Raw genomic sequence first — 13,577 nt, 5'->3', positions numbered from 1 at the left:
TCTGTTCTCTCCTTGGGCTGAATGCAGCACACGTTAGTGATGCACTGCCTTAGCACTTCTCCCACGAAGTTTATGTATCAAGAAACTCTACATCGGCAAGCAATGCACAGGTTCCCAATGTGGAACGGGACGAATACCTCTCACAGCCACGCTGTGCACAAAGTCTACTTAAAAAGCTTGTCAACAAAAGGCAACACCTTCAACTCATTTCTGGCTTGCAGATGGTACAAATATACTCTCATTTTTCTGGGGCAATCATTGTCATCAGTTTGTGAAAATAAACCGTAGTCACCCCTCCCCCACATGACTGGATCCTTAACATGCCCACCTTGACCATTTCTGACCATCCACCATTATTACCTCTTTACCCCAGCGTACTAACATCGAGAGGCGGCAACAATTCAACTTACCATAGATGTTCATGTTAAAGCAAGCCCCTAAGACAAAGTCGGAAGACATACTACTTGGTGAAAAAAAACAAACCTGTACTTCATGTATAATAAATATAGCCATCCTGGCCAAACGACCAAGAGCCAGGAAACACCTGATTACATTCTAAGTATTCCTTATGAAAGAAAAAAGAATAAAAATTAGGTTTGGCTAACGTACCAAAACAAGTGTAAGATTAAGAACAACCAATTATACAATTGTGCATCAACAAAGTTTAACATTATTTTTAAAGCAACAAAAGAACTCTTATGAGATTCTGAAAATAAGTAATCATTTATAATTTACAAAGGAAGAAAATCTAAATTATCAGCAATCTTTTTTATCCGTGACTCTCATAATTTTTCCTCCTCACCTCACATACACGTAGGATATCAAATTTCCAATTCTCTGAAAACGTACAACCAAACAACCACATGAAACAATACCGCTGAAGTCTCCACTTTCCCATACTGCACAGTACAGTCTGGGTCCCCTCATTACAGTGACCGACCGTCTGACTTCAGTGTTCGGATGTATCACGATTATGGGGTGAGCATGTAGGGTGAGGGGCACATTTTAACCCGATGAAACATTTTAAATCTACAGATTCAAACACCCAGAGAAGCAGCTTTGTCACTGGCCCTTTGAACAAAGAAAATGATAGAACGGGACTCGGCCCTAGAGCTTCTTACCCGCAGGGCCTCGATGACCAGGTCTCTGGCCTCCAGCTCCCCCTCCATCACACTGAGGAGCATTCGGAGCTCTGACTTACTGAGGGTGTCCACATCAAACTCTTTTTTCTGTAACACAAATATTTAAAAAACAATGAAAAAAACTATTAGTAGGACAATACACACATCTTAAAGGTTTGCAATGGACTGTGTTTATCCCAGTGGCTCAACAAATCCCAGAAGCACCAGGGCCCTTTTCAGCAGCAGATCATCTATCCCCAGACCTTTTAGGAGGAGGGGTAAAAACCGTAAGGCCACTGGCCCAAATCTCTTCATGAAGGAAATCTTTTTTCCCAGCCTGCCTGTACACCTGGATTCAAAATCTCTTCAAATTGTGACGCCAACTGAAGGTCTCTGGAGTTTCTATCACAACAGGCCTGGTATATGTTCAGGAGAAGTTGCAGGGGTAACAAAGAAAGCACAAGAATGTATTCCTAGAAGGGCCTCCAAATAAAGGCTCCTGGGAGGTTATTATAAATTCCAAGACATCCAATAAGAACAGGTCATGTTTACAGTACACTCCGTAGCAGAGGTAACCAGCTGGCAGCCTACAGCCAAATCTGGCCTACAGATGTGTGTAGCTTGCTCCACAAAGGGTTTTTTTTTATGCGGCCAGCACTCAAAAACAAAAACAAAAACAAAAAAACCCTGAGGATTTCACCCAAAAATCCTGATCTCTGGTTTGTCTTCAAAATTCAGATGGCTGGTTAAGCCTGGACCCTCGCTCCCACAGAGCAATAATCTGCACAGCCTGGCACCAGCCCCTTTAGAAGGAATATGCTCTTGGCTTCGCGACCCCACTCTCCCCACCAAACACGCGCACACACACCCAGGGCAGGCCTATGTACTTGAGGAGGCCTGGTCCAGCACCCACATCTAATCAACTGGGTCTGTGGTCGGATAAGTCTGGAACCTGCTATGTGGTTACCAAACAGTTTTTTAAGCAATGCCTTGTAACTTTTTGCCATTCCAAAGGCAGGCGGGGGCTGGAGTACGTGAGCCTTCCAGAGTATCGGCACCACGGCCCAGGGGACACAATCCTCACCTGTCACTCTTCCAGCTCCACTGTCTCTTCTACATTCCTTCCCTGGTATCGGCATAGGATCTCCTCTCTTTAAATCCCATTACTATACCACAGGCGCCCAATGCGTCTGTCTCCAACTCTGCCCCCTTCCCTCACAAGTTTTACGAGCAGGTCTTCTGGCAGCCACCTTAGATCAACCTGCGCGCTCACAGCCCAGCCTGGGCAAACCCACAGCCTGAGCGCCTCGACACACACAGTCCCCTGTGCCCTTCGTACAGGGCTCATCTGAGAAACCCGCTCACCATCAGAGGGAGGGGAACACACGTTCATCCCCAAATGCCTCAGAATACCCGACCTGAGAAGCCATTCTTCAAAACACTCCAGAACATTATTTCACATGTGCATGGCATCCAATGGTTTCCAAAGTATTCTCAAAGAAACAAATCTAATCTGTAAGATAGGATCTCTATTTTTTCAGTTAAGAAAACCACAACTCAGAGAACTTGGATCATTCAACCAGGAAATGACAGAACTACAACCAAGTGTCTGCTGGCACACTTTACCAGCCCTATGAGAATATTCTAGAGATGAAAAATGGTGCCATTCTCTCAATCAGCTAATAAGAACCAGTTTAACACCCAAATACCTGGCCTCATATTATCCTTGTGATGACATAGAAGTAAACATGGCAAGCCCATATACGATTCCACGGGCTTTCGGACAGGCATAACCAGAACAGGCTACTTCACAGTTTCAGAGAAATCTTCTAGAAGGAGATAATAATAAAGGGGAAAGAGACCAGAGCTCGCTGGTTCTCCAAAGAATGATTTTAAAAGGACCTTTCTCTTAAAATGGTTTCTTTTTGCACATACATTTGAGCAGTTATTGGAAAGGCAGAGGCTCAGGATGGAAAAAGAGAAAAGATTACAGCAAGCCTAAAGGATGGATTATTTCTAAGACACCCCGCGTAGAAAGTCAACTTAAGAGATATTCCCCGTCAACGGTGTAATCTCATATACTAGGGCTCAAATTCTGCTCCCACTACACGGTGGTGTCACGTAAGTCTTCTAACATAGTTGTTCTCAAAGGCAAGCATGAAATAAGAATCACCTGGAGATCTTGTTAACAGACTGACACAGGCCTTGAATGTGACTTTGTAACAAGCTCCCGTTGCTGCTGCTGGTCCAAGGACTACACTTGGTGAGACATTTCTACACCTTACTTGATGTGTTTTCTTCATCTATGGAATAGAAATCCTAACATCTACCCCACAAAGTTCTCGTGAGCATGAAATAAGAACACATAAATAAATAAAGTGCTAAATAAAAGTGGTGATTGTTATTACCCAGGCTGAGGGCACCCAGATATTTTATGTAGAGAGGAGTGGGCTGTTGGTGACAAGCCTATTTCTTTGAAAATCTGCCAGCCTAAGTTGGATAAACTCAGTTTATTGACTATGATGAAATACAGACTCTTTTATGCTGCCTTTTTCTCAGAGATGGAAGACTGAGCTCCAATTCTTATGTGCTTTAGAGGGTAATGTTTTATTAATGCTGATGCTGGTTGTTCTAAAGATTTTAATTAATTGTATATTTTATTGTCCTTGTTTCCCCGAAGCTTCATAAGCAAAGCACTCCGTTTTAAATACTAATAAATTATGAAAGACATTGCCAAGATTCTGATTCATGTTAGAGTCAGGAGAGCTTGCTCTGGCTACATCATCATCAACATTACATGTGACCTGCAACCAACACTTCTGTTTTATAATATATTACCATCAATAAAAAGGTAAATTCATTAAAGTAAAAAATCACTGCTACAAAGGTTCTCACTAAACCCCTGATTAGGTTACATGGAATGTTAAAAAACAAAAACAAAAACAACTGTTTCCTGTCACAATGTATTAAGTGATGCACTGTTTTAAATACATAAGTTTGTCTGCCTGCTGCTCCCATCCCTGAGTCCTCACTAAAAATGCGATTACTGGGGCACCAGGATGGCTCAGTCGGTTAAGCGTCCAGCTTCGGCTCAGGCCATGATCTCATGGTTCATGGGATCAAGCCCCTCGTCGGGATCTGTGCTGACAGCTGGCTCAGAGCCTGGAGCCTGCTTCAGATTCGGTGTCTCCCTCTCTCTCTGACCCTCCCCTGCTCACGCAATCTCTCTCTCTCTAAAATAAATTTTTAAAACATTAAAAATAAATAAACAAATAAAAATGTGATTACTTCCTGGCCTTCAAGAATGTTCTAATAATATTTTCAAACTGTCATTCTCCAATGCTTAGCATTTTCATCCACTATTCTGGCAAAACAGCATAATAAAAAAAGTATATGAAATTATATTAGAAGTTATTTATTTTACTAATAAATTCAAAGCATCTTAGTATGGTTAGAAATATAAAGAAGCCCCAAAGCAAAAATCCCAAGAAGTCTGCTAGTTTCACATGAAGTAGTCTCTATCTGACTTGATGCATGTGAGGTACAGTAATAATTAGATATAGAAAAATTATTAATGTTTTTTGGCTTTAGAACAAAACAACTATTCTAACTCTTTTATTTCTTAAACCACTTTGAGCTCCGATTGACATACAAAATGATGTACATATATAATATGTACAACTTGATAATTTTGGAGATACAGGAAACCATCACCAATGATCAATCATCCATGCCATATATAAATCTAACACCTCCAAATTTCCCATTTTTTGATAGATTTTATATTTCAAAAGACAAACTAACTTGATAACCCAATTTCTAAAAAAAAAAAAAAAAAAGGAAAAAGATGACAGAATAGATATAAATGCCACCACTTACATAAAAAATTCGGATCTCTATCAGGGCATCCATGAAAACATGACACCCCTACTCTCCCACCAAGAAAAAACAAACACAGCAGATATGTTCACACACTAAGCTTTATTCTTACTGTACTTGCTTTCCTAAAGAAAAATCCAGATCTCATTTTTAAGGGATAGCAAGGCATTCAAAAAAAGAAAGAAAGAAAAAAACGCAGACTTAAATTCTACAGGCCTCCCTGTCTGTCATGTCTGATGTTTGCCAGAAGAGGACTCCAGGAAAAGTGCTTCCTAACACCCAGTTTTAAAAGATCTGGCATAGACAGTTTAAGCTAATCCAGAGTCTGGTCATCAAACAGAGAGAGAGCCTTCTTTGGGACATAAACAAATAGATAATCTGAAAGAGAAGACAAAACCCCAAACTCTTACTGTTCAACACAGCTGTATTCAACAAGGTCTGGGTGGGCGTGCGGAGGGCATTCTTCCAGATTTCCTTTTTTTAAATTTTTTTTTAATGTTTTTTATTTTTATTTTTGAGAGACAGAGAGAGACAGCACGAGCAGGGGAGGGTCAGAGAGAGGGAGACACCGAATCTGAAGCAGGGTCCAGGCTCTGAGCTAGCTGTCAGCACAGAGCCCGATGCGGGGCTTGAACCTACAAACCCTGAGATCATGACCTGAGCCGAAGCTGGACGCTTAACCGACTGAGCCACCCAGGTGCCCCCAGATTTTCTTATAAAGGCTGAGAGAGAGTGGGAGGGAATAGACAAAACAGAACCTGGCTGGAGTAAAGTCTTCTTCAATTGCCACAACTGAACGTAGGCCAATACCAGTATTCCTCACTACCACTCCACACCCTAAAATACTGGGGTTTATATAGGGAATTTCAAGAGTCATAGCCAATTAGGGCCGGAAGATCCTTACCCATATCCTTTAAGAATTAATGGAGTCAGAACCCTGATGGCTGCCAAAAAGCATTTAGAAGAGATTTTAAGCCACAGTGGCAGAAGTGCCCTTCAGATCTTTACCCAAACTTATCAGTTATGGTGAAAATCTAGTGACCAAACACAAAACCAGATGTGTTCTCTGGCACTTCCCACAAACACGGAGAACATCTCCTCCAGTTTCAAATCTAGTGGGCCACCTACCCTACATGTGATCAATGAATTTACCACACAGGAAGGTGAGATACCTCAGAAAGCCAATGGGTTAAAAGGACTTTATTTCATCTGTCTGGATCTCACTTTTCTCAGTGGTAAACTAAGAATGTTGTACTAAGTGATCTCTAAAGTCTCCCCCAGCTCCTAAATTTCCTGATTGGATAGACTATCAGGATTACTGGACTGAGGAAATGTAGGTCATTCCATGAAGCCTTTGAGAAATAATTTGAGGTCAACTGATTTTTCCACTTTGCTCTGAAGTTACAACGTAATTGTAATTTCCTTCCCAGTCCAATACAGCATGCTAATAATTAATATGGTACATTTAGAACTTTCTATGTAAGCAAGATTTATGGGTTGGGGATGAATAAGAGGCATAAATAAATAAGAGGAAAACAATGAAATTCATATTGAAATGCCAAGGAGAAAATAAAAATCTGAAGACTATAGCATTTACATGAAAAAAATCCAATTTTCCAGGTACACAGAACATTTACAATATTAAGAAAATGTGAATTCTGCTAATTATATGGGTTTTCATGAAGAAAAGTACATTTTCATGCTCTATAATTATTTCAAGTCTCTGACATCACATCTTGCTTTGAGATAATTTCTCCTGACTTCCCCCTATAGGGAGGAAAGAATGTTACTGATAAGGTTTGCATACTTTAATTTTGTTCTTCCTAATCCTTGGTCCTGGATTTCATCGGAATCCTGTCTTTCTTGAGGACAAGCTGACACCCCACTTTCATAGGTCTTTACAGGCTCCTTAGACTCCAGAAATCTCTGCTTTCCTCCAGTCATCCAGTCGGCTCTATTACTTCATTGGGCAAGGAATCATATCTTGCATTGTGCATTTCCTCATACTAAACTTACTCATCTATCTTAATGCTCTGTTTTCTCACCCCTACTAAAATGTCACAACAGCAAGAATATACTGCATCCTCACATGATCTTACCTAACATGTATGCCCACCTACTTTTGGTAGAAAATGCCTATTTCACTCAGCATGCAAACACAAAGCATGTAAATCAGGTGTAAATAATAAGATACAATGTCATAGCCTACTCTAAAGAAAACTAAATAACTGGTCAATCATTTTCATTCATGGTTTCAAAGACCATTTAGAGTAATCTCAAGTAGGTCAACTTGGCATGTGGCCATGGCCTTGTATCTCAAATCATTACACTGCCTGAGGTCTTTCATGCCAGACAAGCAACTAAGTATACTGGAAGGAGGCAAAACTGACAAGTAAATAGAATGACAGGAAGGAAACCTGGCAATGGATATAACCAATTTTAAGTACAAGAAAACTGTAATGAAAAGCAGAAATGTGGCTAGGTGAGGGGTGACAACTAATAATTAAGTGCGGCCACCTCCCTCTTCCTCCTTTCAGATCTCTCAGTCTCCATTTCCTCTTTGGGGGGAAAAAAGGAAAGACGGAAGGAACCAACCAGATCTCAGATAAAACAAGTGTCTATTTCCGTTCTACCTCGGCTTTTCAATGTCCCATTAGCCCTACATAGCATATCTCCACGTGCAAACTTGCATCCAGATCTAATAGCTGTCCCTTAAGCAGCTTATCATCCACTGAAGAATATCATCTTGATTATCTGTAGGTGGCAGATGGCAGCATGCTGATTTTCAAATGAAGAGGCTGAGACACAGAGTGCTGAATGATATTCTTACAAATACGGTTACAGTTACAAAGCCCTTCTGTGGAAGGTCTCAGGCGTTTGGCTTCTCCAATACAATACAAAAGTGTCAAAACCAAATCATGTATGTTCTACATTGCATATTGCATCATATCGTGCACAGCATTAATTACATGATTTCATTATTTTTGTACAAGTTATTTATAAAAGATTAACAATTTTTAAAGAATTCTTTGACTTTAATATCATTATCATCTTTCTCGTAACTGTTCTCCATTTCTTTTTTTTTTACTTGACATCTAGGAAAAAGGTTTCCTTTTCCATGTTATACAAGTCTTGCAAAGGAGCACCAATAGAGAAGAAAACAATTGAATATACATTCAAAGTCTTTTCTAGGGGCGCCTGGGTGGCTTAGTCAATTTAGCATTCGACTCCTGATTGTGGCTAGGATCATGATCTCAGGGTTCAGTTCATGAAATTGAACCCCGCATCGGGCTCTGCACTGACAGCGTGGAGCCTGCCTAGGAGTCTCTCACTCCCTGTCTCTCTTCCCCTCCCCCACTCTCACTCTCATTCTCACTCTCTCTCTCAAAATAAATAAACTTTTAAAAATAAATACAGGAACCTGGGTGGCTCAGTTGGTTAAGCATCTGACTTCGGCTCAGGTCATGATCTCGCAGTCGGTGGGTCCCAGCCCCTTATCAAGCTCTGTGGTGACAGCTCAGAGCCTGAAGTCTGCTTCAGATTCTGTGTCTCCCTCTCTCTCTGCCCCTCCCCAACTTGACTGCAATCGTGTGCATATTCTCTCTCTCAAAAATAAACAAACATTAAAAATATTTTTTTTAAATAATTAAATAGGGGTGTCTGGGTGGCTCAGTCAGTTAAGCATCCAGCATCGTCTCAGGTCATGATCTTGTGGTCCATGACTTGGAACCCCACATGGGTCTCCGTGTTGACAGCTCAGATTCTCTCACCCTCGCGCTCACTGCCCCTCCCCCACTCACACTCTGTCTCTCTCAAATATAAACATAAATAAATAAAGTCTTTTCTAAAGCAACACTCAGATGTGCTTGGGTGGCAAAATACACAGGGGCAGAAAGAAGAGAAACTATTCCATCTTTCCTAGGCACATTTAAAGTTGAATTCTAGTCCCAGATTTCTGGGCATTTGCAGTCAATTCCAAAGCTATGCCTAACTGTCTTCCTGCCCAATCTTTCCTTTTTTTTCCCCTTTTCCTGTTTCCAAACGTCCTTCCATTTTTGCCTTGACCCTCCTCAAACATCTGCTCCCTCCAAAACCCTAGTGTGTGATTTGACCTTGACTCTATTACAGAAAGAATTCAGGAGAGGAAAGATGCAGTTACCATCTCAGCCATTTTTCTGAGGAGAGAATCTAAAGGGAAAACTAAGTGTTAGATATTACATTAAAAAAAAAAACCTGTGAAATATATCTGAAATGTCACTGAGAAAAGCAGCTTAGAAAGAGAATATACAAACAAAAATCAGAAACAACAGAAACAAATCAGAAAATCAGAGTCACCTTTCAGAAACAAGAAAAGCTCTGTAATATCTATAATGTCAATTACTACAAACCAAGAGTTTCATGATAATCCAGTAACCCACAAAGTAAATTTTCTAATTATAACACAGCTTCCTGGTGAGTGTTCATTTTCTTTATTCAGTAAATATTAGTAGAACACCTAGCATGTACATGCCTGGCACAGTGCTTAACCTTTGCTTTCTTTTATAAACAAAACCCACTCAGCTTTTCTTGAAGGAGGCTGCTCTGTCCTAGCCACGGCCTTGCTGTCCACAAGATCCACAGCAGATATTTGTAAATGGCTAAGTACTCAGTCTGTGAAACATTTTCTCACCTCATAAAGTTACGTGAAACACAAGAGGATAGAACGAACTGGCAATCTAGCCCAGGCATGGATTCAATCACAGGGAAGACAAATGCTTAGCTCTAAACAAAACTGCTCCTGTGAGAAATGTAACAATATCGACAACAATAATAAAGTAAAAAAAAAAAAACAAAAACAATCGGGTACCAACAGAAATATACATTATTTAAAAAGAAAAAAGTGAAAAGCAGCATGTTGAAAGCATCAGTTATATTCTAATCATGGGGGAATGTTTTCATCTATTCCCTCAACTTCTAACCCATTTTTCTAAAGCACACTGCTGAGATCTCTGCGTTCCTGTTGGAAAGCCCCTCACCTGTGCCCCAGGCCACCTTTCAAGGAATCCTAAGAACCTGCCACAAGACACACAGCTTCCTGCAGTTTCCCCTTCCATGTTCTTCTGTCTCAAGGCTCAGGTCAAATGCTACCCTTCTGTGGCATGTTTCCAGGTCCTTCCAGTAGGGATCCTCTCCATGACTCTTCTTTGCCAAACTCCTAATATAAATTGTTTCTGTCTTTCATGACACCATCATGTCTGATTTGATTCCTTGCAATTTATCAGTTTGCACCACAGAAATGTGTTACTTCAAGGCAGCAAAGATGTTACTCATGATGCCACCATCTTGGTGAGTGGCTGGTAATGTGTTAAATCTGAATTATTCCCTACTTAACTATTACACTGTATAACTTTCAATTTCTATAGCTACCATATAACTATGGATTTTTTCAAAAGAAAGGTTGCCAAAATTGGCTAAGAAACTGCTTTCCTTTGCATTTACATTCAATGCTATCACCTGGAAAACAAAAATGTCCAAGGACCCAGCTGTTAATTTGCTTAACACTACTATTGTACATTTAATAAAATCACTGTCCAAATTTTTTTCTTGTACCATCACCATGACAACAAAAATTTATATCTACTTTTTGCATATTAGCTGTTCCAGAAAAGTCCAGATGACAAGAATGTTGGTCGGTTTTCCAAACATAGATTAAAAAAGACCTCCATTTTCCTTTCACTCTTAAATTCTTTGGTGACAATAAAAAAAGCAGGAAGATTTCTGTTTTCCATACTGCCTTACCCATTAGGAGTTATTTTCAGAGTAGAAATAGCAATAAAGCCTATAAAAGTCATCACATTTGGCTAAGGCACTGAAAATAACCCAGGTCTCTCGCATGGTTCACAGCAAAGACTATTAATATGATCCTATTGAATAATGTAACTGTTACCCAGCTTTACACTTGGGATGCTTTCAGGATTTAAACAGCTAAGAACAAGGATCGCAAACTAAATTTAAAACACTCCGCTGAAAATCACATTAAGCTGAAAACTATAAATTAAACTTGTCTCTAAGCAACAATCTAAATAGTCAAAACTTAGTGAAAATACTCACTTTCAAAAATAGCCTACTGCTTTGGAGTCTCCATTGGCTCATGACTGCCAAATGTACATATAAAAATGCATAATATGTAAACTAATTTGAAATGAAATAAATCCCTAAAATGAAAAAAAAGTTTCTAAAAATGAAAAAAAATTAAGTTCTCTGATGCCATGAACCCCAAATGCATAAAAATGCCTTTGATTTTTAACCATTAGATAAGAAGCAGTTATAATAACAATTATCATTCCTCAACCTAGCTTTAATTTAAAAATCAGTCTAAGTCAAGTGGCTGCTATGGGAGGACCACACCTTATTAAAGCAAAATGCCCGGTTTACTGTATAATAAGCCATCATCAGAATTTTACTACGAAGTCTTAAGTTAATTTTAAAAAATACTATTAGATTAGGCATCCTTATTGCATTCTCTAAAGGACTCTATAAAAATAGCAAGGAGTTTTACTTTCACAGATTTTTCATGACTATCACCCTTAACCACAGTGAAATTATAAAATCCCCACCTATTCACAATGAAAAAATCAGACTCCTGAAAACTTTAAGCAGCAGAAAGGGAACACTGACCTTAACACAAAAATCTGTCTGGTGTCCAAAATTCTGTTTGCAATCTAACCAAATTAAACTATAGGACAGCTACAGACCATAAATCAGATGTTTGTGATTGGTTTAATCGTCTGGTGATTCAATACTGAGAGTAACAGAAAGAAGTCTGTTCTAGCTCGACTAAACAAATTCAGCCTTCCAGAGAAACACACACACCCCTACCTCGTTCTTTTCCCTCTCACTCCTCTCCCCTTAGCATCTCCTGGGGCTGAAGGAACCAATCATTGCAACTTCCCAGAGTCTGGTGTTGTCTTAATAGCTGATTTCCTTACTGTACTTCACAAAGGGTAACTGATTCACTGCATCACAAGAGAGCAGGTTTCGTTTGCAATCTTAAATTTCACGTTTTCCAGGCAAGGAATGAAAAAATCAATTTTCCTAAAAGTTTCAAATTAAAACTTGCAAGTTTCACAAGTGGAAAATCAGGAGTCCTCCTCCTCCGTTTTTCCTTTTCTCCCTCTGGTTCTCTTTTCCTCCCCAGCTCAAGTAGCTTCCTCCACCTCTCTCCTCTCTCTCCCCAGAGAGCCCCACGTCCAAACATAGGGAAGAAGTTAAAGCAGCCCAGATTATTCACACCTGGTCCTGCCCTCTGCTGCTCGTGCACCGACTCTGCTGCTTAGGAAAGAATTGAGGGGCGTCCAGGCTCCCTCCTCGCTCCATCCCACCGGAATCTCCGGCTAGAGCAGCAGGATCGCGCCAAGGGTGGGAGGCGCTCCTACGGCTGCCTTTCTTTGCAGCTCCCTGCAGCTCCTGCAAAGCTGCTTCTCAACTCCCAAAACGTTTGCACCCACCCAGGAAATGTTGGTCCAGCCCCCCTCCCCAAGGTACGGGCTGGAAACCACCATTCAGTGTCAGTGCACGGGGATATTCTGGGGCTGAAAGTGGGGCCGGCGATGGGTGGACGCTCATTCGGCTTCTACCGCACAGCGAAGAACAATGTGCGGACACCAGGTGCTAAATCTCCACCTTGCCCAGGCATTTTCTTGGGAAGAACGAGGACACCTTTCCACCCCCACCCCCGCACCCCTCACCACCAAGTGACGGGGCAGCAGGCAGCTAGAACCCAAAGCTCCGAGGCGCAGCGGGGGCAGCAGCGCCCACAGCCGGGCACCGGGCCTCTCTCAAGGGGCCTCAGGCACAGGAACACACACACACAAAATGGGCATCCCACACCTGCCTGGCGATTGCCTGGCGATGACCCGTCTCCCCCAGCTGCCTTTCGGGATCCGCTGAGAGATGCCAGGCAGCCCCCGAGACACTAGCCCACAACCACGCGCGCAGCGAGAGGCGAACAATGGGGGTCAAGTTCGCCTATAATCACACCCCAGCCCCCGCCCCTGGCCAAACCCCACCGCACCCAAGGGAGTGGGCGTAGGGGTCGCTCAGGACACAAGCAGGGAGCCCGAGAACCAGGCGGGCTGGCACTGCTCCCCGCAGGGTTAGGAAAAGACGGAAGAGATCCTGAGCCCAGGCAGCCTCCTCACCCGCCTAGACCCGGGCTCGGGCCGCGAAGCACCGTGGGGAGAGGGCATCTGGGGAGGCGGCACCTGGGGAGGGGGCACCCCGGGATGGAGTACCCCGGGGAGCCGGGGCTTGCGGAGCGCCCCAGGGTGAAAGCCCGGTCAAGCCGGAACCCCGGCCCGCGTCTACGCCCTTCCCGCGCCCACCCCGGGACCTCGGTTACCGCCGCCTCCGCCGTGGCCCCTGCCGCGTCCTCCGGGGCGCGGGAGAAATCGGGCTCGCAGCTCGCGCCGTCCGTCGCCATCTTCCTGCTCCAGAGGATCCGAATGCGAGCTCGGAGCAGCGGCTGCGGGTTCAGCCCTCACCGCGCGGGCGGCGCTTAACCCGCTGCGGTCCGGGGACGCGGGCGCTCGCAGCCCG

General features: G+C 42.4%; 1 protein-coding gene across 1 annotated transcript in view; it reads right to left on the bottom strand.

Annotated features, from left to right (window-relative positions):
* The window catches only part of CTTNBP2 (cortactin binding protein 2), a 154,948-nt gene extending 141,395 nt beyond the window's left edge, over positions 1-13,553 (bottom strand). The window contains exons 1-2 of the mRNA XM_029924452.1: positions 13,381-13,553; positions 1,122-1,229 (exon numbers count right to left, since the gene is read on the bottom strand). Coding sequence (XP_029780312.1) covers positions 1,122-1,229; positions 13,381-13,461 — 189 coding nt within the window. The 5' untranslated portion in view covers positions 13,462-13,553. The remainder of the gene's footprint in view (positions 1-1,121; positions 1,230-13,380) is intronic.
* Positions 13,554-13,577: the final 24 nt, after the last annotated feature.

The sequence above is a fragment of the Suricata suricatta genome, chromosome 2 (assembly GCF_006229205.1).
Source record: "Suricata suricatta isolate VVHF042 chromosome 2, meerkat_22Aug2017_6uvM2_HiC, whole genome shotgun sequence".
Taxonomy (NCBI): domain Eukaryota; kingdom Metazoa; phylum Chordata; class Mammalia; order Carnivora; family Herpestidae; genus Suricata; species Suricata suricatta.
This window is presented reverse-complemented; position numbering and strand designations above follow the sequence as displayed.